This window comes from Corvus hawaiiensis, chromosome 3 (genome assembly GCF_020740725.1).
Source record: "Corvus hawaiiensis isolate bCorHaw1 chromosome 3, bCorHaw1.pri.cur, whole genome shotgun sequence".
NCBI classification, from domain to species: Eukaryota; Metazoa; Chordata; class Aves; order Passeriformes; family Corvidae; genus Corvus; species Corvus hawaiiensis.
This window is the reverse complement of record NC_063215.1, coordinates 21,411,774-21,438,007: the sequence shown is the minus strand read 5'-3', so window position 1 is coordinate 21,438,007 and position 26,234 is coordinate 21,411,774. Positions and strand designations below refer to the sequence as shown.

General features: G+C 38.6%; 1 protein-coding gene across 7 annotated transcripts in view; it reads left to right on the top strand.

The window, feature by feature from the left end:
* ERICH1 (glutamate rich 1) overlaps positions 1–26,234 on the top strand; it is a 95,050-nt gene that overhangs the window by 13,040 nt on the left and 55,776 nt on the right. For all 7 annotated transcript variants that reach the window (XR_007202085.1, XR_007202084.1, XR_007202088.1 and 4 more), the window contains exons 2-3: positions 2,159–2,353; positions 18,045–18,179. Coding sequence is in view for 2 of the 7 variants with exons in the window: in XM_048296332.1 (XP_048152289.1) it covers positions 2,159–2,353; positions 18,045–18,179 (330 nt within the window). In the remaining 5 variants the exon portion in view is untranslated. The remainder of the gene's footprint in view (positions 1–2,158; positions 2,354–18,044; positions 18,180–26,234) is intronic.

Here is a 26,234-nt window from a genome sequence, read left to right as displayed (position 1 = left end):
CAGATTTCAAGATGGGGAGCATAAAATCCACTGTAGTTATGAGGAGGCTGCTTTTCTCTGCAGATTTGGAGATGTATTTACATACCTAGATTCATCAGTGCGTCAATGATAATTTGCTTTGGAAGAACAGTTCCCTCAGTACAAGTGCTTGAATGCTAATCTGTGTACTGCTTGTGGATGTGCTGGAGTTAATTTTCTTCCTAACAGCTCCTGTGGTGATGTGTCTTCTGTATTTGTAAATAGTGAAAATAGTGTTGATGACTCAGGGATGTTTTTGTTATTGTTGAGCAGTGCTTACATGGAGTCAAGGTCTTTTCTGCTCCTCACCCCACCCCACCCCACCAGCGAGGTAGCTGGGAGTGCACAAGGAATTGGGAGGGGACACAGCTGGGGCAGCTCACCCCAGCTGACCCAAGGGATATCCCACACCATATGGTGTCATACTCAGCATATAGACCTGGGAGAAGAAGGAGGAAGGGGGGGACGTTTGTCTTCCCAAGTCAACATTGTATGCGACGGAGCCCTGTTTTGCTGGGGATGACTGAACAGTGCCTGTCCATGGGAAGTGATGAATGAATTCCTTGCTTTGCTTGTGTGCGTGACTTTTGCTTTATGTATTAAACTGTCTTTACCTCAACCCATGAATGGTCTCAATTCTATCTTTCTGATTCTTTCCCCCATTTCATGTGGGGGAAAGTGAGCGAGCAGCTAGGTGGGATTTGGCTGCCTATTGGCATTAAACCATGACATTTAGTAATGGCTGTACTGGAGTCTATTAAAATATTGTAGTGTTAGTAGCAGCACTTGGGGAAAGGATTCAGGATAAACCTCTTGGATAACTTGCTTTAGAGTCAGAGATCTGCAAAAGGCAGTTAACTTTGTTTCATTACACTGGTTATTTCTGTCTACTTCCTTTAGCTGAGGAGAGTAATTGTGGATTTTTGTCTTTCTAGCTGTAGACTAGGGAACCTTATGAAAAGAAAACACACAGTCCCTTGTTTGTGTCTGTCTATCTGGGAACTGTAGTTGTAGCCCATAACAAAGCATTCTTCCACCTAGTTAAGCATTTACATCAGAAAGTTGCCAAGGTATGTTGGAGATACAGTTTGTCTATCAAGGACGGGTGGTTCAAGGATGAAGGTATTTTTTTCAGTTGTGAAGTAATTTATTGACAAATTATGTGACGATAAAATGTTTTTCTGCTAAGCTGCAGTAGGACGCATTCTTCTTACAACAATATCTTTTCTCTTGGCAGAATTATTTTATTATGAATCTGCAGCAAGTTGCTTGTTTAGTGTCCACAGAATGTATATTAAATTTGAAGTTGCAGTTTAGATAATGCTTTTCTCCAAATCTCTTTCTTCCCACCCCACATTCCACAATATCTCCTTGACCGCATAGAATTCATGAAACTAGGGATGTTGCTTTGCAATAGATGAAAACTTTTAGTAATACTTTATACTTTAGTATAATGTCTTTTTAAGTGATTGAAATATACATGCATTATATATATATATATATAAAAGATAATGGTTTTGTTAATGAGTAGATTATTTGCATATATTTCTTTAATCAAATGATACTTGCATTTGGCTAACTTTTAGCAGATTGTCAGTGTCGTCAGAAATGGCCCATAAGAAGAAGAGGCGTATAAGAATACTGATAATTCTGTAGAAATAACTGGTTACCATGTGTTTCTGCTGCTGTCTACTTCTAGTTTTTCTGTGTGATTAAATCATTGTAGCTTACTGATTTTAATGAGTAATTCAGTTGAGGTGCCTCTGTGCCAGAAGAGACCTGCATTTTGAGCAGCCTTATAGCACTTGTATAGGAAGATACTTGTTTTAAAAATTAATGTGTGTTTAGTCTGTAAATGTACTCTATTAATTTATTGCCAAAATGTAGTCAAACAGAAGGCCCTAAATGTAACCTTGCTAGTGAATTCTGTTGTTTCAAAGCTGCTTTTCTGACTCAAGTTTTGAACTTAAATATATCATTTTCAGTTTCACCTGTAAGAGGTAGGGATTATTCAAAACAGACTTCCATGGACTTGAAGGAAACTGTCTCGTGTCAATTAGTTGTTGGGGTTTTTGAAGTCTTAAAATATTTTTAAAACACTGCATTTCTTCCTGTTAAAAAAAGTTTTCTTACCCTGCAGTGTTCTTGGCGAAATTACTGAAACGACTCTATGGTGAAACTTCATCATCTTCTCTTGTTTGTACTTCAAGTAGAGAAGAGGCGGTGATTCTTGAAAATCTTGGATCAAAATCTAAAGAACAGAATTTGGATAATGTTCAGATTTCATCAGCAGATGCTAGCACATCAACTAGTACACCCTGCAAATCATTTCAAGGTGAGACTGCATTGTCATTTTTCTGATAATATGCTTTTAAATATAGCTGCTTTATTTCAGAACAGTATCGTATATAGTTTTTTCATCTATTGATACCAACAGATGAATTCTAGGTACTTAATACCTGAAACACTCGAGGTCAATGCATAAGTCCTATGAAATCCAAGAAATAGTCTTGGTGTGTATGCATGGGTACAGCATTTAGCAGTAGCAAATATGAAAGTTCAGTGTAAGTTATTAACTGTCTTTGATATAATGTCTGTTAAATGGTGATAAAATGACTTCTACTGGTATAGCTCTGCTCAGCTGTTAGAGATACACACAAAGATTGGTGGGAATACACGATCCTGCCCTTGTGTTGCAACAGAAACCCCATGGCAAGCGCAAATCCAACAGAAGACAAATATTAATTCAGAGACTGTGTTAGTCCCTTGCAAAAGAGCATTATTTTGTGTGTGTTTATGCAATGAACATGGCGCATGAATATTTGAACAGGTAAGTACAAGTCCTTTTTTTTCAAATACGTTGTAGAATGTGAATGGCATGCCAGAAGATGGAGCTGGAATATGAGGTAGCTGTGGTATTACTTGTGGGTGAAAAGCTCTGTGCACAAGTATATAATGACTATAAATTGCTTTGTATTCATCTAAACCAAATTTTGCCATAACTAGAAGGTTGTTAAACTGACTCGAAATAGAAAAGTATGTTTCCCAAGAGTATAAAAAGATTTCTCCAGGGGAGATGCTCAGCTCTCCTTCTTACTTTCCCACAGGGAAGAATTGATAGTGGATGTGGTCTGGGGCAGGAGAGTAAAGTCCAGAAAGAAGTGAGCAGAATGATGAGTAGGGTTAGAACTGTGTGCTACATATTAACAGGTGTTTGTCCTGTTCAGGGTTCTGCTTCGTAGGATTAATTAGAGGATTGGTCTGAATTGCAAAGGAGCTCTGAAGAGCTGGTTTTCAAGAATAACCTCTCAAAGCACAAGAATGGCTTATTTTGATATGCAGAAAGCTAAGCAAATGTGGCAGGATGCCTGACTGAGCTCAGATGTGTCTGGGAGAGCAGCAAAGGGAAGGTGAGGGAAGTCTAGCTGGGACAAGGCAGGCACAGGAGCTGTGTCATCACTGTGGAAGCAGTCCCACAGTGCCTGAAAAAGAAGAGCAGAACATGCCTGTTAACAGTAACCAGGTTCAACCAACAGTCCAGTGACACCAGGAAAGTTAATAGTGACAAGGCAGGTCTGAGGTCAAGCCAGTATGTCAAGTCTGTGAATCAGTATGTGCATCAATTGGTCTGGAATATCCCTCTGGTCAGTTTGGGTCACCTGTCCCAGCTGTGTCTCCTTCCAGCCTCCCACTCACCCCTAACTTCCTCATCAGCGTGGCAGTACAAAAATCAGAAAAGGCTCTGGCTCTGTGTAAGCCCTGCTCAGCAATAACCAGAACATCTTTATATTATCAACCCTGTGTTCAGCACAGATCCAGAACACAGCCCAATACCAGCCACTGGGAAGAAAATTAACTCTACCCCAGCCAAAACCAGCACACCATTACTGTAATAGAAGATTGCTTGGAAATTTCAACTTCTGTAGTTCTATATGTTTTATACTCAATTTGGTTTTCTAGATTAGTACTTCTCGTACTTCTTTTGTGTAGTCAGTAATGAAAGGCATATTTTCAAAAGGTTGATAAACCAGTAAACTTATTCTATACAATGATATGTGATAGTATTGGGAACTAATTGTCCTTTCAAAATAGGCTATTTATTTGCTCTATGATAAAGGTGTGCTGAATATGCACAACTGTGGAGTAATTTCTTAAGCTAAAACTGTCTTCATTTGTAGTGAATCTATACCATTCCTTATAAATTAGGGCCTGGCAAAACTCCCACTGAAATGGGAGGTGAGAGGGAGAATTTACATGACGTTGTGATTTATAACTTCTCTGATTTGTTTATACCTGATTCCTAATGCAGTGTTCTTCAAGGTAATGAAAGAACAGCTTTTTATTCAGAATCCTAATACAGGGGAAATATAGCTTATGGGATAGGAAACATGGAGTAAAAAGAACAGGTTTATATTTAGGATTTTCACAGCAGAGCAACAAGGTTGTTTTGAAATTAACAGCAAACTATAATTGAGTTTGTTTTCTGTTGGAGGCATGCAAATGCCACAGTAGTACAGAAGGGGTTCGGCCTTGATTCAAGTTCAACATATAAGTACTTAAAAAAAAAAAAAGCCTTGAAGTGATAAACTCATAGGAAAAAAGATAAATCAGTTAGTTACCCATCTGGGAAACCAACAGACAACCATTCTTTTCTGGCTATGATTTTATTTCAATTTAAGGATCTCTTGCATTTACGTGTGGTGATTTTATAGCATTGGACACTGAAAGTACACATTTAGAGATAGGCTAGAAGGTTTGAGCTAAAAACTCTGTGACCTTGGTGAAGGAAAAACATAAAAGCGTTGATTGAATTTTTTGATCATAAACTGTTTTAAGTTACTTCTTACTTACAGACCAAAGATTATGGGCATAACTGCAAGGTAGCTGATGATTTAAGTAGCAATAGTCAAAGATAGGTAATTGAAAGCAACAATGGAAAGTGAGGGATTTTTTTTTGTAGATATTAACTCTTTCCTATTTTGAAAGTGATTATTTCAGTCCTACAAAATACTTCTAAAAATGATCTAGTGTCAATAAAAAGTCGAGGACTACTTTAAAAATAAGGTGACTTAGTGTTTTGGTTTGAAAGACAGGTGTCTGCTAAGGAAGGCAGGAGCCTCCCTTGGAATGGCAGATGCGACTCCCCTTCCCTCCAAGTTATTATAAATTTGAAATCAAGGGGCTTTTAGGCAAAGATAGGGGAAATAGGAATAACAATTCTTTACTATTATGTATCTATATATGTATAACAAGTCAAACAAACAACAGTAACTATGGCAGTAACAACAAACAGAACCAGTAACCCAGCCCCAGCCGTCTCGGCTGTCAGGCCCTTTCCCCTCGGGTGCAGTTCTGCTCGCAGCCGGCAGGGGCGCTGGCGGCTCCCGGTGAGCAGGGCAGGTGCGATGGTTCCCCCGCGGCTGCAGGGGGCGCTCCGGAGCGAGCTCGGGAAACCCGCGGCTCTGGTGCCCTGGGATCCCGGGAAGGGATGGGACAAAGGCTTCACAAACCCCTGGGCAGCCGATCCCAGTGTCCGGCCGGACTCTCGGGAACAGCAGGCTGGAACGGCAGGCTGGAATGGCAGGGACGAGCACAAATCCTGGAGGACAGACAAGATGTATCCAAGCAGGGAACCCCCCGGAGGTCTGGAGAGGCAGGGCGAGCACAGCTACAACATAGTGAAGGCTCAAAGCAACGGCGGGGGCAGGGTGGCCACGGCTCAGCTCCCAGCGGGGCAGGGAAGGCGGGCTTGGGATCCCGAGGTTTCTCCGGCAGAAGGAAGAACAGCCGAAGAGAGCAGCCTCTCTCTCTGTCCAAACGTCGGGGACTGACTGTCCACCACCCAGGTGAAACAAAAGAGTAGCCAGATGCACCCCTCCCTCAGTGGGTAGCTCTTTTGTTTTTCTTAAGTACCGAGCAATTTGTCCCCTTAGCAACACGTATGGGGAAAATTCCTTTAACAGAAAAAAAAATAAACAGGAGAGCTCCTAAAACCCCAACACTTAATCTTAAGTATTTTCTAGCATTAAATAACAGATTTTACTATCAAACTCATCACAATGTCCTATTTGCCTTTTACAGTTATTCTCAGATTGTGAAAATACCATTACCAATTTGTCTGAGCTCAACCACCACCACCACCTTCCCCCTGTGAGATTCTGATCTTTATTGGAATGCAGTTTGCAGCATTGCCTTTAAATTTTATGGACATGTCTCTATTGTCCTTCCGGATGCAGGCCTTTAAGACCATGCTTTTATATCCTGTAAATATTTGTGTTTACATTCCTTTTTTTGAGACCAAGTTGAGGTTGAGATGCTTAAGAAGATGAAACATCAGGGCCTATGTTAATGATTGGTTCTCATTTAATTTTGGATAATTAATAATTTAGTATCAGAAAGGGTTATCCTATAAAGCTCCTCACATGGTTCTGGAACCAAAGCTCACAATAAGACCCAGAATAACTGGAGATGGAAGGCAAATTCTGGGGGACACTGTCCTTTGTGACTATAGAAAGGCCTTCTGAATGGTATTTGCATTTTCTTCCAGAAGGTGGTGTGGAGATACTTACAGCTTTTTACCGCCTAGGCTGGTAGTTCAATGCCTTAGAAAGCCTCGGGCAGCCTAGAGAGGTAGCACGGGCGATCCAGCATTTCAGTAGCTCTAAAAGCAGCAAATAGTAGCTGCAAAACTGAAAGCACCAGTAGAAGCAAAGAGGGAGAAATAAGTCTTCAGCTTGTCTAATTCCCGCAATTAGAAGTTTTCAGACAGAAACAGAAGCACACAGATGTTCACAGAAAGATTTGCAAAGCCAAAAGAGGGCAGGCCCCCTCTTGGGCCCTTTCTTTTATTGGGAGAAGGGGAAAGGGGAGGACTGGGGGCGGACCCGGGGTGACCGGCCAATCAGACACTGCTAAAGAGTTTGAGTTACATTTGGTTTTGCCTGTGCTTGGAACAAAGGGGTTCAGGGCACATGGCAGAGGCAAGTCCTGGCTTGTCTTGGGGAGGGGGAAGGGAAGTTCGGAATAGGCAACAGCAAGGTGGTACTTCTGTTAGGGATGGAGAAAACATGTGGAGGTGTCATGCTTCTTCTGGGCCCCAAAGAAGGAGAGTAGTCATATCTTTTTTACTTAAAAAGAGAAATTTTTAATTTTTTAAAAACAAACAAAACAGCAACAACAAAAAAAAACCCACACAAAAAAACCTACACAAAAAAAAAAAACAAAAACAAACAAAAAAAAAAAAATGATAAACCCAAACCAAAACAAAGCACTTGCCTGTGCTCAGAATCTCCATCCTAGGGCATAGATAGTAAGATATACCTTCTCTTTGGATTATAGTTGTCGTAAATCAGGCTTTTTTTCTCCCTTTGTACCAAAATACCCAGTGATAAAATGAATGTAACCAAAGTAGGGATTCCTATCCCCCAGGACAATTTGATAAGACTTTCTAAACACTTCTTCCCTTGAGGAACTTGATTCATCCATTGTAAGACCTATAGTTCTTAATTTCAAAAGATGCAATAAAAGATTTTTTTCTTACTTCAGCATAAAGTTAAAGAGGGTCTAGATTACCATCTTTATTACTTTAAACCACTTATATGTTACACACATGTAATGAACCTGAATCTCATGGCAGGCAAAGCATTAAAAAGAGAACAAATGGAAAGTTGAAAGCTCCTAAAATAAGAGAACACTTTCCCTAAACTAAGCATATTTTGTGAATATGCTTCCAAATGCTCTATTAAAAATGCTTTAAAACTTGCTGTACCACAAAAAGTAAAGCATCTGGCAAAAGACTGAGCATTTCAAAATACAAATTGCTCACTTGGATTTGTCCAGAGGATTGGTTTTGTTTGGTTTTGACCTTTGTTAGGGCCAGATCTACTTGCAACAAGGATTAATATAATGAGAGATGTTTCTCATGAGGTCTGCAGTTCTGTGATTTATTTACTTTTTGTTGATATTTTAAAACCTCATTAATTATTTTTAATAGCTTTATAGTATATATTCAGAAGAGACATGCATGCTTCTAACTAGAGATTTACTAATTGTAGAATTGGTTTTTTCACAGTCACAGAATGGGCCAGGTTGGAAGGGACCACAGTGGGTCATCTGGTCCAACCTCCCTGCTCAAGCAGGGTCATCCTAGAGCGCATTGCACAGGATTTCACAACTTCTCTGAGCAATCTGTTCCAGTGCTCAGAACCCCCCACAGTAAAGAAGTTCTTCCTCACCTTCAGGTCGAACTTCCTGTGCATCACTTTCTGCCCATTGCCTCTTGTCCTACTGCTTGGCGCCAGCAAGAAGAGCCTGGGAATGTTCTCTTGACACCCCATGTTTTAGATACTGACAGACATTGATGAGGTCCCCTCTCAGTCATCTCTTCTTGAGGCTGAACAGGCCCAGCTCCCTTAGCCTTTCCTAGTAAGAGGAAATGGCCTCCTTAGTCTCTGACCTTTTCTTGGTCAGAATTATAGCTACTTTTTATAAGGCTTGGGATTTACTGATCAGTATTTAGCATCTTCCTTATAAAAATAAAAATTTTAGAGTCGCCGAAGAAGGATAACTGTGTTCAAGTGAAATATATAGTGTTCAGTTTGTCAGTATAAAGTGTGCTCTGCCACTTTTGATTTTTGCTTTTTCCCTAATTCTGAAAAAAGGAATTTGAAATGCAGAGAGCCTAGCCAGAGTTTTGGATCTTGTGGAGACAGTTTATATTTTCTTCTCCTTCATTTATTTAAGTAAGAAATAATGAGGAATGTTACTAAGCTGTTGCTACTAATAGGTTTTAGTTTTCTAAAAAAGCTGGAATCCATGCTATATAAATGGACAAAATGCAATTTACTCCTTATTCATTAAATAGAAATGTGAGTGTCTTACCAAATGTGACATATCCCAACATTGTTATCCTCTATGAGGAATTCATGTCAAAATTCAGTGCAGCTGTGTGATTATTTTGTGTTCTCCTTCTTATTTGTTCCACTGAAGTTATTGATGCTGACAGTGTACTGCATTTAAATCATCACTAGAACACCAGGACTCTGTTCTTCCTCATACTAATCCTGTCTTCCTGCAGCCATTCTACTGCAGAAAACTTAAGCTAGTGACAGAAATGCCTAGAAGACAAAACTTGTCTAAAAATATGCCTTTTAGTTGATCAAGTTGATGAAGTGCTTATGGTTGAGAAATTAAATTCTAGCAGTACTCAATGCAATAAACAACTTTAGAGACTTGTTAAACAATTCAGCTTTGCTTTAGTTAATTACTTTGAAAAGCTGTCTATTGTGAATAAGCTAAAGAGCAATGGAGATTATAATTATTATACAATAAAGTGTTGTCACACACTCATAGAGTCTTCTCTCAAGGGTTTAAAAATTTTCTCATTACATGGTATATTACAGTGCCATTATGCTGTGCAAATGGGATAGATGTATCCAGGAGTAGAGTATTTGGCTGAAGATACCAGCCTCTGGTGGCTGTGGTAAAAATGGTGCCCAGCCAGCTTTACAAGCCAATATAGCTACATGCTTTAGGGGAATGTAGAAATCCGGGATTTAGGGGAGAAGGGAAAAAAATTCCAAAACCCAACCAACCCAAACACCACAAACGAACAATAACCCCTCCTTTCTCTGTTCATACTGAGTGGGCTGCATGTATAGTATCTGTAACTTCTGTTTGTGACAGAAACAGTTCTGTTGTTCAGTCTTCAGTTCCTCTAGCAATGTTTTTGTGGGTTTTGGAGTTGTTTGCTGCTGGTTGACAGATTCCTTCCTTTTCCAGTGTTCTTATGTATATTGTGTTAACTCATTCTTCTCTTCTATGTGCTCATTTCCAACACCTTAGCTGCTATAGGGAGAGCTGCTGGCCTCTGTGAGACCCCAAAGCAATTTAACAGGTAGCTCATCTAACAGTATGTAGGGGTTGCTTAAGTAGGGAAGACAGTGCCAGCTTTAGCTCTAAGTGTTAACAAGCTCTAAACCCAAACTAGACAACTGCAGGAAAACTAATTATCTTGGTAAAGTAAATGGAAAAATAACTTGTTTAAGAACTTGATAAAGTAGCCTTGTTCACCTTGAGAATGGCTGATTGTACTAAATTGAATCGAACTGCAGCATAATAATTGTGTGTAGCATTCCCACTGTCCACCTTGACTCCCTGTTTGAAATAATTTTTGATGCATTGATGACAAAAAGGTTGTGTGAGACACCACTCCTGCTCCAGTTTACACTGGGGAGTTTATTACTTAAGATGCCATTGTCAAAATCACAGTTATTCAGAGTCAAATCTCATGTTTTCTGCTGTTACAGAACCTTACTTTCTACTTGGGTTTCCTATCAACTCTACCCTCTAACAATTATTTGAAAAGTGGAAATGTGTATAGTGTAAGCTTGGTACTGAACTATGTTCTGAGCAAATAATTTTCCATAATTTTTTGTGCTTTGCATTATTTTTTATGCAAGCAAGAATGGACTGTTACCAATAACTTCTAGTTATGGAATAGAAAATGTGAGTTTAGAGGGGCAAAGGCTTTAAAATCTTAAATTTTGTTTGCTTTTACTCTTACAAGCGCATCTATTTATTTTCTGGTCTTGTTTGAGGTAAGTTCCAGTAATGACATAATCACTTCGTCAGTGACGATAATTCAGTAATTGCAACTTAGATGTGGCCTTTTAGATTCAGTGTTGTTGCATTTATTTTTTTTTTAAAGGATTGACTGACAGGGATATATTTGGCTTTTGAAAAGTATGGTGAACAAATAATATCTGCAGCAGGAGAAATAATTGAGCTGGGTACTAGCATAACATTAAGATAGCTTTATGTTCCTGTTTATACAGCTAGAATTCTTAGACATCTAATCAAAATATTGCATATAGTCATATACCAGGGCATATATGGGACACATATACCATTTAGCTGTATAGTTTGTTTCATCATTACTTCCTATATTCAACTTTCACAAAACAAAAAACAGCAAAATCTTAATTCCACCATCTGCCAGTAGTCAGATCCACCGCTGAGAAGTGTTCTGTGTCTTGGTTTCCTCGATCAGTGGTGATTCCATGCTTCACTCTCACTTTGTATTGTGCTTAGTTTTCCTTACTTTTTCCAAGAGAATGTAGATATTTTAGTGCTTCATAGGTAAAAAGCAAAAACATCTTCCCCAGATAATGAGTGAGAACAAGAGTAAGAAGAAATTGTAATTTTGTTGTAAGTTTTTTCTTTGTGACAAGGAATGTCTGCCATTCCTAATGTAGTGAAACTGAAGCTGAGTTATAATGGTAAGTGCTGTCTCCAATAAAATGAGCTATAATACAGCCTTTCTACATGTCTGAAAAATAAACTAAATCTAAGAGTTAGTGTACATGTGGGAAGCAGTGAGCTAAATAAATTTGAGCTCTCTTATTCCTTGTTTTTTATGAATTTCCCATCCCGACTTTGGACCTTGTAAAATGGGTGTGTCTTTATTGACCTCCATTTCCTTTTGAAGTTTTTGTTTTTCATCAGGCTGGAGGAAAACACCATGATGGGGAAGTACTTCTGAGGATTTTCTCGTTTTGTTTTCTTCTTTCAGTGCTCTAGCCTAGTATCCTCTGTAATCTAGACTTTCTCTTTTCAGTGATGTGAAGGACTTCTGGGAATATAAAGTGTCAGAAGGGAAGTTGTAATGAACTGGCTTGACTTTCAACATGCTTCCAGGCACAAATAGTATACACCCTGAGAACTGGGAGCAGTCTTCTGTAATATGGCTAGGATTCTAAAAAATAATACCCTAGGAATGAAGTGAAAACATGGTTTGCCTGAATATCAAAGGATAGTGGACTTGTTTTTGTGTAAACATAACTGAATAAAGTATTAGAAATTAAGGTCAATCAGAAAATTCAGTGCTGCTGTCTGCACTAATATGTTGTGACCAATAGTATTATAAAAAAGAGGATTGGAATTAAATAAGTGAATTGTACTGCTTCCCCACAGTGTTCTCCAACAGCTGCTGCTTAAGGATTTTCTGAGCAAGAGGACAACATGTATCTTTAATTATAAGAACTTTTTCTTTTATCACTTTATTGTGTGAATGTATGTAATTGTGCAATTTAAAGTAGAACTATAAACTTTGACATTTTACTTGGCAAACAGGGAAATTTGTCCTTCCATAAAGAATAGCAGGCATCTTCAGAATTAAAAAATTTAAAAATTCTGAACTTTGCAGGAGCAAAAACCTTTTCAGCATTCTGTTACATGTATTGGTGCTAATAAAATATATGACAGCAATAACAATGTATTTGAGATAATTTGATATCCAAAAGTAATTCAGAAAACTTGTATTTTTGTTTGTTTAGAAAAAGATGAAGAATCTTTGGAAGGAATATATATCTCATTTTTCTGCCAAGAAGTGTCTCCCCTTGTTTATTCCAATAAAGTAAGGATAATGAGGTCTTAAAACAAGCTAAAGGAATTAGACTGTAATAGTAAACTATAGTACCTCTCCATAATTTTGAAAGGCAGGTTTCTACCTGCAGTGGTGAATTTCTACAGAAATAATTCATCGACTATTCCAGTCACCCAGCAAAGAAGCACAGCATTTCCACTGTTGTGTGTTGTTGTGCAATGGTTATCATTTGAGTAAAGTAGATGACCAGTAGTGACTGGTAGAGTCTATAATGACTGGTAGAGTCTGTTGTTTTTGTTTTTTCCATCCAGTGTAACTTCCCTAGTATTGAGGGAGAGAATCCTGCTGAAGACTGCAGTCAAGCAGTAGGAATTTTGCCCTCCAAGGAAAAGGACTGTACTTTCCGATTGCACAGAAGACTACTTGAGCTAAAAGCTTCTGTCTTTGTGGAAAGCACTCTAGTGTGTGTTGATGTGAGACTGGAAAACAAGCCTATGTAAAGTCAGCCTGGGAACCGAGGTTGTACATAATGTAACACCTCATGTCCCTGCGGTTACTTTAATGTACCTTATCATGGCAGACTGAAATAACTTGATGTTCAGGAACTTGGATATTATCTGAACAAAAATGAATATATACTGGGGAACGGGTGGGTGTTTGGGTTCACTGGATTTGTTTATACTCTTGAAGAATATTTTGATGTCTTCACATTGATCAACTGGAAAAGTATTTCTTTTTCAGTACTACAGTTCAGGAGGGCACTCAAGGTGTGTACAGTTAGTCACTGATATCACCTTTGGTACACTTCAGTTTTTGAAGGTTTCTGAAGGAGACAACTCTTGCCCAGGATTTGTGTGTGCTGTCTTTATAGATGCTTGTCTTGCTAGTTAATGAAGGGGAAAGTTACTGTGTACAGATAACGAGGTGTGTTATATGTGCCTCGGGAATTGTCAGTTTGGGGCCATAGTCTCACTTGTATGCAATAAAAATGAGGAATAGCTATAACAGGGTCATGTTCTAACTTACATAATAAGTAAAATCATACTTTAATACAAAATTTTTAAGGGAAATAACAGACCTCATTCAAGCCTTATTTTTGTCCAGGTCGTATCTACTGTAACACCACACAGAAAATGCCTACTGCCAGTAATGACTTTTGTAGAAGGTATGAGACTGAACTACTCAGACCTTGTATTTGATCCAGCATCAATTCCTCATTTCCTGTGTATGATGATTTAGGAATGGTACTCTCAAATTTAGTAAGTATGCTCACTAAAAGGAAGACCACCAGCTGCTCCCCTCCCCTTCTCCAGTGGGAGACAAAAGGCAGAGATCATAGGTCAAGATAAGAATAGTTTACTGGAAACAGCAATGAGATAAAAAAACAAACATTAACATCAACAATGCTAATAACAAAAATGTACAAAGAGAGGATGATTTACATGCAAAATGCTTACCCCAGCCCAGGACACTGAAAAACAATGGCAGACAGCTCCTCTGCCTGACACGAATTCCCTGTGACTGGAAAGGAGCACCTTTCTTCTTGGAAGCGAGAGTCCCTTTTCCCCAGCCCCTGGAACTAAGGTGGTACTGAGTAGCACTGGTGTCTTGGCCATGTCCTCTGGGCACAGCACAGGGCAGCCCGGAACTCCTGGATCAAGCTTTCCGGTAGGTTCAGCCTCCCCAGCAGCTGTGACTACAGGCATGTGCCACTGCACCTGGCTACTGTGAAAAAAATAATTAACTGCCCTGGCCAGAACTAGGACACTGTGCTTTTCCATAAAGACCTGTTTTCGGGGACAAACTCTTTCCATCTATTTGGAGAAGTGGTAACTGGCTGTTTCCAAGGCATAATTTTGTGAAAAAGATCACAATATTGGTAATATTGGGCTAACTTAGAGTTGTTTGGCAGGGAGAGCTGCAGGATTTTCTAGCTTGACTTGGGTCCTCTGTTTGCTCTTAAGAGTTCTGCCCTATGGGAACTTAACTTGGGTGAGTTATCAAAGCTTTCTGAGTTGCAGAGAAGTGCTTCATGGGTAAGACAAAGTTTTTGTCTGATTGCAAAACTGTACAGGGTGCTGGTGTCCAGTCACTGGCAGTGGGACTTCTGTGAGGGGAGGCTGCAGATGCCCTGTACTGGACACAGCCAGTTCCAGCCCGCCCACCGCAGGGCACAGCCGAGCCCACAGCTGAGGCAGGGGCACCCTGGAGGAAGCTTCTTTAAGAAAGGAGAAAACAATCCCAAGACAGGAGGGAACTAAAAGGAGTGGCAACAGTGGAAACCCTAGGGTCAGAGGAGGAGAAGGTACTCTGTTGTTGAGTAAATGTTCCTGCAGGATGGCAGCCCACAGAAAACTCCTGTGGGGGTAAAGAAAGGATCAGCAGAGGCTTTAAGCATTGTCCCCCCCACCACCTTGCACTGCTCCATCTTTCTGAAGGAACTGGGTGTAACCTGCAGTGAGAGGAAATAGGAAGGAGCAAAGTTGGGAGTGAAAAGAGCCAGTGAGGAAAAGTTCTCCTTGCTGTTGACCTGCGAGCTCTCTCAGTCCTGTTCACCCCACTATGAACACCACCCTCAGCCTCCTGAGGGGAGAGTGAGTGAGTATCTGGCTGGGTGTTTGGCTGCTAGCCAGGGCCAACGCACCGCAGAACCCAGAAGTGATTCAGTCTCTTTGTCCAGGGTTTAGTCTTACAGCAAGCAAAGGACCAAGGCTATCCAAACATGTGCTCTGGCCATGCATCTGTCTGTCATGAGTCTGTCTGAGCCTAAGTGTGCTTTGTGTTCAGGCAGTCTGGAAACCATGCTAGTGTTATGTACCACCATTCTGAGCTACAAGTAGGGGATAGTTTAAAGATGCTGAAGAATAAACTTAAAATACAGTGCCTACCTGAGATGATGACTGACTGGGAAGTTGACAATTTTATATGGCTGGAAACTTTACCTTCAGCTCCCTCTAAAAAGATCCGATACTTGTTTGTAGTAGGAGAGCAAGAGATAACGTAGCTGGACAAGCAACTGACATGCTTGGAGGTGTAATGTTGGTAGTGGCATGGTGTAGATGCTTTTCCCTACTGGGTGCACATGGCTGAGTTACATGCGATGTGTCTCTGTGTGGGGATCATGAATAGAAGACAAATAGTTTCAAAACATTTACTCTGTATTCTTGGTTTGCCTTAAAGAGTAATGTGTGCTGTTTTTTGGGCATTGTAAATGACCTTTAGCTGTTGGGGCTTTTTTTTTCTATAAGATAAAACTTCGGAAGTGGGATTCATGACTTTTAACTAGTAAAAGGGGAGCGTTCTTTAACATCTCTAGTGTCTGATTACTTTTGTTAAGCAAAAAACCCTCTTTATTTCACAGTTTTATAAGCTCAGCCATTTGCTTTGCAGCAATGTTTGACTTTATTACCAACCCATCTCTCTTTGGCCCAGGGAGACTCTGGCCCCAGACTGCAAAAATCCAGATGTAGATATGGTAACAGTTTGATTTGACACACTTGCACAGGATTAGCAAAGACTAATGCTTGATTTATGAGCTTGCAAACTTCTTAAAGATGCATCTGGTGTGAATAAATATGTAATTTAGAGACTCCCATTTAAAGAGGTAAAACTAAAAAATTTTGAGTCATCATTCATTTCCATAGTAAGAATTGTTACTGTTGTTCTTTGTAGGATGTGTGTTACAGATGGTCCCTCACATTCTGTTATGTGTAACTATTTTGTCTGGGAGGTTATTGTCCCAATATAGCTACTGCTTTTATGATTAAAGGATTTGAGTTTTTCAAGACGGTTGTAAATTAGGTTTAATGTTTCCCTGATTATCTTTGTTTTACAAAACCTAAATAAAAATGGAAAAAAAGGGGAAACTTGAAATCCTTCAGAAGGGAGCTCAAACATTTATACATCCTTGTAATTTAAAACTGTCATTAATTAGCACTTCATCATTAAACAACCTGGATGGGGGGGAAAAAGTCAATGCAAGTACTGCCAGTTCAAAGATTTGGCATCATCTGCATGGAAAGGATCTGCTGAAGAATTGTTCCATGTTAATTTTTAATTGATTTTTTCCAAACTGCATAGTTGCTCTTCATCTTTCTGAATTATTTATTTCTTTCCCTTTATTATCCCTTAAAGTAAGTGTCATCAATACTTACTGGAAAATTTTCTGGCTTGTTCAAGAAAAAAACAATAATATTCTAATGTGTTTTCAAAAGAAATTTATTCCCTCATGATGACAACAGCTGTGGTGTTTTCAGAAGTACTTTGAACGTTCAGAAATGTACTGTATCGTCTTTGAAGTAGGCTGTGTGAGAAATGTCAGTGCATAGTTAAATTGCATTTTAGAAATATAGAAGTAATTCTTGTTGGGGATCTATCAGACACAACTGCATTTTAAATATTTAGGAATTAGTCCAACTGTAGTTGCACATAGCTGCACCTCGGTGATAGACTTGGATCATCTGGGATCTTCTAACATGCTTGTGGTGTAAGGAGGTTTTTAAGGTGGTATTAAGGTGCCAAAAATGTTTTTATTGTATATCATTTTAACAGCTCTGTCTGTGTTTTAAAGGGACACATTGCCCCCAAGAAGGGACGGCTAGTGCTGTGTCTCTGCTGACTTATGGAGCTGTCTGAGTGTTGAAAAACCCAACAAAACAACTACAAACACAACTAAAAAAAACCCCAACAATCCAAAATTTAAAAAAAAACCACACTGAGCCATCTAAAACTACATTGCAACATCTGGAGACACCCAGACATCCTGGGCTTTTTACTCACTGTGGTTGATCTCTGTTGTTGTCACTACTCTGCCCAGAAATTCCGTCTGGTTTCATGTAAGTGGAGTAGAGATGGTGTCTCTGTCACTTCTTGTCTGGTGAACAAATGAGAAGTTTCTACTGCTGCTCTTGCATGTGTTTTTAAATACCTTTCAAAGGGGAAAGAAATCATACAAAAACACACTGCTGCCATCACCACAAGTAGTTTCCTATGCAATGAAATAGTTGGAAAGGTGGCCCTTGGCACTGCGCTTCTTGTCCCAGAAAGAGGTAGAACGGGATGAGGAGGTGAGTTCTCTTGGGCAGGCACTGCTGAGGCTTGGTCAAGTATGACTTTCAAACTCACTCCCTTTATCTTTGCACCCTTTAGGGAAGCGTAGACTGTGGTTTAAAAAATCTGCAAATGGGCAAACCACAGTTTTGTGGTTCTTTTTCTCTTGCTTCTGTCACTTCATAATAATCTTGTATCTCTCCGTCCATCCATCCATCCATCCTTCCATCTTTTGTGAAGCAGTTCTTAGAGAAACAGTGTCTGCTCATGCTGAATGGGGAAGAATGTTTAGAGCCTCTCTTAAAATATCGCTGTAAGTGGAAGCTTCTTCTGAAGACAGGGGAGAAGATTTGCCTGATACAATGGAAAAAAAATGCTTCTGGTGTAAAGAACTAACCCATGGAGTATTTGTTTATTTGTAGATGCTACGAAATTTGGTACAGTTCTGTTGGTCATAGGATAATTTCAGTATTCCACACCTGACCCTCTGTAAGGATTTTCGAGATCACTTATTGCTATAGTTGGGAAAACATTTGAGAAAATCTGTAGTGAGACTGATATTGAGCCAGATACTTTGGATTTTGTTTTGTAGGTAGTGATGATACAGTTACGTCTCCAAGAAGAATTTACACAGTGGATCTTCCTCCAGAGGGTTATGTTGCAGTTACTCCAGATGCTCTTAGTAATGTAGTTTCTGAAAACTCAGGCAGTAGTGCTGACTCAACAGGTAAGTTTGTATGGTTGTTACTGTGATGAATTTTTCTCTAGGGAAACTTCTTAGCAGCTCTTATCAAGTAGATCCAGACTGCAACAGTGAGGTATTTAAACTGTTGCTGCCAGTGGGTGTCACTGTTTTGCAACATAAGCAAAAGGAGGATGTACATCCCTGTGGGTTCATTTCCGTCGTTTTGGGTTTCTAGACTAGATTCAACATTTGGTGATAGCCATGCAGTGCCACAGATCTTACTGAAGTTAGATGGAATCTAACTGAGGAAAAAGTCTTTAGCTCCTCCCACTCAAATGACATGTATATTCCTATTATGCCTGCTAACAGTCATATTTTTTTTAAGAATAAATGTTAGATAAAGCTGTTTTACTAAGTCTACTCTTGATTTTCTGAGGAATTGGGTAAAGGCTTAACAACCTTTCAAATTTGTCTCTCTCAGAACAGATATTCATCACTGGAGTTGGTAGAGGGGAGATATCAATCCTTTAGTGTTGAGAGACTTTCTGATGAGAAACTGTGACCATATAACTTCAGAAACAATATTTGATGTTGTCAAAGGATACAAGAAAAGGAGCACAGAATCTGTAAAGTGATTTCTAAATTGACCTCAGTTAAATACACAGTTTTCTGAATGACATTGCCAGAATTCAGTTGATTCTGTCTTTAGAAAGAAGTCCCAAGCTTAGACAAGACAAATGAATTTAGTTTTTTTAATTGCTATGTTCCTGTGGATGTATGTTTGTCCAAAATTGTGTATCACTGTCATTCGCCGCTAGGGACATTCTACAGCAAAGAAGATACCCAGGTAAGGCAGCTGAAGTAAAATACCTGATAAGCAGCAGTTATTAAACTACAGTATCAGTTTCAGCCTGGAGATGCCTTAAATGCAAGGAAAACCTGAGATATAATTTGCTGATATAGAAAGGCAAATTCTGCTTGCCTTTGCAAACAGTACCCACAGGGGGGAATTTTCAGCTTGGAAATTGGGTCTGTGGTCTGTTCTGAGCTCCAGTCAGAATCTGAATACAAGTAAAGCTATCAAAGTAGGTCAAGGAACTGAAGCAAAATAAGGTGTGACTGATGGCATATAAGGAATGTTCATCCTTGGTGTGCAATGGTTTAAAGACCATTTTTGAGTGACAAAGAAGTACCTTCATCAGAGTAACATAAGAGTAGATCTTAATAGTTTTTGGATTATGAATGGAAGGATGTTTTAATTTAGAGCTTCTAGGTTGTGTTCTTCTCAGATAGGATTTGTGTTTGGAATCCAGAAGCTGTTTCTAGGCTACCCTTAACTTTGTTCAGTTGTAGAGCCGTCTTTGGACAGTTCACTGGGTTTCTCTTTCCCAACATGTCAGATCCAAGATGCTTATTCTGATCTTGAAGCACTTTGTCTCTCCTTCCATGCCATATAATTTCTGTTTATTATTTCATGTACTTTTCTTTCAGATATTAGAGGGATGCTTCTTCATCTTCTGTGTTTTGCTGACAAGACTAAATGAAGTGTCATAATACTTTGTAGGTAAATTCAGTTTTCTACAGGGACTCAAGTTGCTTTTAAATAAAACACTAGCATACAGGCTAAACACTGCTGCAGCTGATATACATCCTTATTAAGACAATAGCATGGAACTTTTGTGGCAAATGTACTCAGCTGCTGTTTAAAATCTATGAATAAATCAGATTATGTATGGTGTGTATTAGATGTTGATATATTGCAAAGCAGTTAAGCAGAACAGAATTTAAGATAGAGTTATGTTGCCTCTTTTTAGAGTCATATAAATACCTGCCTGGTTTTACAGTGGATAGAATATTGAACAATGCCTTTACTTGCTCATTTTGTAGATTTAATATTTTCCTTTAGTATTTCAGACCAAATGTACTCAACCATGATAGCAGTAAGTAGAGTTTTGATGTTGCTTAGTGACAGTATTGACTGTTGGATGGAGAACTCTGTTAGCTGATCCCAGTTCCACTGTTCAAGAAGAGTAAGTTTGGGGTTTTAGCCACTTTTTCGACAGTTAACATAGGATCTGGAATTTTGGGAGACTTATTTTTGGATTGGTTTGTTACTTGGCTTTGCACTTTGTCATGAAATCAAGAAAAAATAAGTTTGAAGTGAAGGTTTTTAATCTGTGATTCTCCTTGCAAGGTAGGTTTGACTATAGACGTCATTCTTGCCAGGTATTTGCCTAATAATTTTTTTAAAACCTTTATAGGGAGATTTTTCTTACATGCCCTTTTTTACTTGCTCTAGTGTTTCACTACCCTTTAATGCTAGATCTTTCTTGCTGCAGCTTAGACCCTTATTATTTGTTTTGTCTAAATAACGATTGCAGAATTGGAGATCTGTACTAATCTTGCAAGGTTGAGGGACATGGTTAATTTTACTTGTGTATGTCATTTAAGCATACACATAAAATCTATTGCAGGATGAAGTCTGTGATTTCAGGCAGTGTTCATAAAATATAAAAGGAACATCTTAAACAATCACACCATGGATTACTTAGTTTCCTCACATAGATTTAGTTATATATCCCTTATTTAGATATTTTTTGAAGGGATAAAGGAAAGCTCAAATGAGAGCCTTTGACACTGAAGGAAAAAGAGGGTGCATGTATGACTGTATGTACAAATATTTTATATGTATTAAATAAATCTATTATGTTTAGAATTGTCCCAGGTATTCCCAAAGGACCAGCTCCATAAGGTGAAGTTGAGATCTGGTGCATGCATTGTTTTAATCCTCATACTATCTATATGATATATTTTGTATGGCAACAGGTAATCTTCCACTGTATTTCCTAAAAAATTGAGCATGTTGTTTATGTACTGAGTAAGAAAAGGTTCCTGTGCTATCCTTTTCTAGCCTTTTGGCCCAGAACTAAGGGAAATTAATGATATGGAAATTCAACAAAAAGAAATCTGACTCAAAAAATAATTTCATTGTTTATCAAACTTGTCTGATGAAAATAATATGACTCTTATTTTAGGATTTAAATTTTTCAGTTATATGTCACTGTGATTTGCTATGTCCTCTCAATAAATTAAGAAAACCAAATATGAGTCTATCTGAATTAGTATAACAAGATCGTTAAGAGGAATAGATGTGCCATGGCTGACATTTCATTATGTTAAATTAGTCTAGAAGAATGAAATATTCAGTCACTAAAATATGTATTTCAACATCAACTGTTTTTGAGAATTTGTTTAAAAGTTGAAGTTAGTTAAAATTATAAAATAATTTCTTGTCAGCTCTAAAATACGTTTGGGTTTGTCCATTATTATTATTGTTTAAACTGCTAGTTCCATTATGGTTGATACTGTCAGGATGAAATCAATGTTGTCCAGAATAGCTTCTGAACAAAAGGGGGGGGAAAATTCAGGTAGCCTCTTACCTGTCTGCAGTGTCTTGATTCACTTAAAGGTAGCCATTTCAGGAAGACTTAATTGTGCTTAAGCTTATATTTGTTTTTAAGGAGATGCTACTATGAATTATATGTTGATTAATATTCTTGGCAATTGTTGGGAATGTGATACATTACAGAACTGACACACTTAGCACACCAAGGGAATAATATGTTTTAAGCAGCTAACTTCAGCAGAAAACTTTTTTTGCTGGTAGGTAGCACCAGTTGTGAAACTCCAACATTATGAATCTTTTTGTAGCCTTCAAACCAGAGGAGTCATTAGACCGTGTAATTTAATCTTCTGTACCCGTTGGAGAGGTCTTACCCCATGTTGAGCTCAGCACTTTGCACTTAAAGGAAACCAGACCGAACAAAAAAAGCTGTCCACATTTCAAAGATGTCACAGGGGCTCCACTACTTTCTAGCGCTACCAGTTGATTGGTCTCACTCTATTTCATTAAAAAAAACCCTTGAAAATTGCTTTCTTCTGCCTCCCTCCATCAAAATGAAGGGCCTTTATTAAGCAATATCTTCTTCCCACAAAGAAGCACAGTAATCAAGTCACCATCAATTTTTTTGATTAAACAGGTTCACTTGTGTATTGCTCTAAGATATTTACTTCAATCCTCAAGTCACATTTGTAGCTCTTTTAGGTATCACCCTTTTCACAGCATCTTTTTAAGAATATAAACTCTATGACTGCATGTAGTATTTGTGTTTCTGTACCTTTGAAGAAACTAATAATGTATCAGTGGTTTAGATATGTTTTCAAATTAATCAGAGGGTGTGACAGTAGACAAAAGTTTCAAGAAATAGTTCATTAAAAAATTCTTCTGCTTCTCATTCCACATCATTTCATTCATGTGTACAGTTATCTCAGTGATATTACAATAAATATTTTTTGTGTAGGGCTTCTTAACTGTAAATCAAAATGTTTAACAGTATTCAATGCTATTACTTCTTTTAAATAAAAGAGTTCAGGAAAAAAACTCAACATGAAATAAACTCAACTTCACTTGAAAACAAAGGAGTTTAACAACATTTACAATTGCTTTTCTGAATGTTATATTTGAGAGAAAAAGCTATGAAAAAACCTCCTGTGAATCAGGTTGTCTTACAGTGCCTTCTGTCAGCTGCTCCTGCATTGACTGTCCAGAGTCTTGTGGCAACTTCTGTGAGAATACCCAAGGCTTATAACAAGACAAATTCAGGGAATTGTGGCAGTTTCAGAGTAAGGATTCTGCATTTGCAAACTAAAAATAATAAAATTCTTTCCAGTTTTGTTTATTTTTTTTAATAGAATAAGAAATCTATTAAAGGATTTTTATGAACAAAAATCCTATCTAATTTATTACTTCATTAATTATGCCTGAATAATGAAAGATGCTACAGTACAGCTCTTAACTTAGTATAATAGTCAGGTTTTTGCAACACAGATGCACCAAATCATATTTAAAATTGTAGCATAAATAAGTGAATGGGATTGATATACAGATGTGTAGATTTTTTTTACAACTTGCTGAAAAAAAAAAGTTTTACTATTCTGCTTTCATCTTCTTCTATAACTCTTACTTTGAGGTTCACTTCTCTTTGTTTCTTAACTTTGTTAGCATGGGTCTTTCCTTTTCTAGTAAGGGTGGCATGGACTTGCAGGTTGAAAACTTATTTGTGAAGGAGTTACTACTTTAAAAAGTTGGTTTCAATAATTCAGCAAGGAAGGAGCAGTGATTATACAGTAGTTTGAGCTCTTTGTATTTCTAATAGTTAGGCTAAGTTTTTTGGGGTTTTTTGGTGGTTTTTTGTTTTGTTTTGTTTTAATTTTTATTGATGAATTCCCCTAGTTAATTTTGGGTGTTCTGTTTTTAATTCTCTGCGAGTTTGGATGTCACTTTTTAGTATTAAAACAATATATTTTTGCATGATAAAATTACAGGTGATAACATTCTGTAGTTTAGCTTTGTCCTTGCAGAAATTAATGTATCGCTTCCAGTTTGTGAATGGCACATTTTTCTGAGCCATCAACAGCTTCAGGAATTCTCATGTGTATGCCATCATCAGAAAGCAAACTGTAGCAACGATGACACCTGTGTTGAGGCTGTTACTATAGGCTTTTTCAAAATGTTGTGGTGTTCATAGATTAATCAGTAACTTAGAAGAAGAGATGTCTGTGAGGTTAAGGAACTTTCTTCTCTACAGCCTGTTTCTTCTTCAACCTAAGTTCTCTTGACATTTTGGAATCAGTTACAATGAAAGATGCCACAAAGAAATAGAGATGTAGGACAGCTATAGCTAGAGAATTCTGTACTTCAGATGTCATTTCCTTCAATATCTTGGGTATTGGACTTGGCGGTCCTTGTATTTGTTGATAGGTGCAATGACATTCCTTAATAGATAAAACCACTGCAGTTTTCTTTCTGAAATTGAGTAAGATTAAATGATCATTTTTATTTTCAAAGTTCAGGTAAAGTATTTAATCATTTGTTAAATCTGGCTTAATTTTTTAAAGAACCAAAAATCTAGATTCAGTAATGTTTGTATTTACACTGACATCGTTATGGGTTGATTGCATCACTGGGATTATATTAAAAGTTAAGGAAGACCTAAATGAACTTCTCTAATACTGCTTTGGAAAATTTTTAATTCCTTTTCTATCTGAACATGAGAAGATATCCTTTTTAAAGTGACACCTGATTTAAGAGTTGTCAGGAATTCTGGTTATGTGTTTAACTTTTATTATACTGAAATTTAGAGAATTAAGTGTATGCTTTAAAGAAGATGCTTGCTGATATACTTTTGCGTTGCAAAAGCTTACTAGTGTGATCCCATCTTCATGGAAATATTTCTAGTGTACTGAATGTGATACAAATTATAAATGTTTAAGGTGTAGCGTGGGCAGGCACTTAGAGGAAAACATGTCCAGGCTACCAGTGTCCTGGAGCAGTGTTACAGGCAAATTCCGTGCTCTGTCAAGCAGCCAGCTAGAATGGAGTAATTACTTCTCTTGATTTCATAGCAAACAAGTCTGAAACTCCTGAAGATGCGTGTGGAATTTACCAAGAAACTCACTGCTGTCCACTAAGGGTTTTAAACACAGGACTGGGCTATCAATTGAAGCTGTAAGGAGGAATCACTAATTTAGGTTTATGCCCAGTGTAGAAACCAGTCATTTCTAACTACCACTATCTGTTAACTATTTACCTCTTCTGAAGCCAATATATTCACAAGAATATGGGTCTACTGTAGAATGCATGGTACAGTCACTGAAGTCTTCAGTGTTTTTCATGATAGTTTCTAAGATTGTCGGTAGACCCCATCAAAACAAACAAACCACCCTCCTCCCCCCACCCAAACTCCCAAAAAACCCTCTGGAAAATGGCTTTGGAAGCCAGATGGCAAAGAATTCTGCCCCAGATATTTAGCTCAAATTTGTGTGTGGTGTTAGGAAAGGGTGCAAATGCTGAAAACATATTAAGGAGAAAAGAATGCATGGTAATGTGATACACTGCTAATGCTTTACTTTAGCCATGGTTGCATTGTTAATGGTTTATTAAAGATCCTTGATTTATATTTTTATAACTGTAAATAAAGTGCATGTTTAGATGCTGTATTAGTTTCTGCATGCTTCTGAAAAAGCCTCAAGTATTTCAATAACAAAAATTTACCTTTGAAATAAGCTTTCATTCCTGTATGTTTCTGTAGTGCAGAAAACAACGTACCCCTCATCCTAGTGAAGTGGGTTGATGCTGGCTGAATGCCAAACACCTACCAAAGCCACTCACTCTCTCCCCTCTGCAGCTGGACAGGGGAAAGAAAATTTCATAAAGGGTTCATGGCTTGAGATAAGATCTGAGAGAGATCACTCACCGAGTACTGTCACGGGCAGAATGGGCTTGAAGTAGAGATATGAAGTACGCAAACTTCTCTAATGTGAGTCCATCTCACAAGCAACAGTTCTCTGTGAATTGCTGCTACATGAGTCCATCCCATGGGCAACAGCTCCCCTCAGAATGCTTCAGTGTGGGTCACTCTTCCACGGGGTGCAATCCTCCAAGGACAGGCTGGTTTAGCCTGGGAACAGGGCCCCTCTCTCCACAGGTCTCCCACAGGCTCACAACCTCCTCTCAGGCATCCACCTGCTCTGGTGTGGGGCTCCTCCATGGGCTGTGGGTGGATCTCCATGGGCTGCAGGGGCACAGCTGCCTCACCATGGTCTTCACTATGGGCTGCAGGGGAATCTCAGCTCTGGTGCCTGGAGCACCTCCTCCCCCTCCTTCTGCACTGACCCTGGTGTCTGCAGAGTTTTCTTCTCACATGTTCTCATCCCGCTCTTCTCTGGCCACAATTATGCCTGTGCAACAACTCTGTTGTTTTAATTTCTTCTTAACTGTGTTATCACAGAGGCATTACCACTATTTCTGATTGACCCAGCCTTGGCCAGGGCACGTCCATCCTCAGAGCCACCAGCTATTGGCTCTGGTGGACACTGGGGAAGCTTCTGGCAGCTTCTCACGGAGGCTACCCCTGTAGCCCAGTCCCACCACCAAAAACCTGGCCATGCAAACCCAATACACCTAGTTTTTTCCTTTATATTTTAACAAAGTAAAGAGAATGCTGCGCTGGATCCCAGAGGAGGGATGTGTGCTTA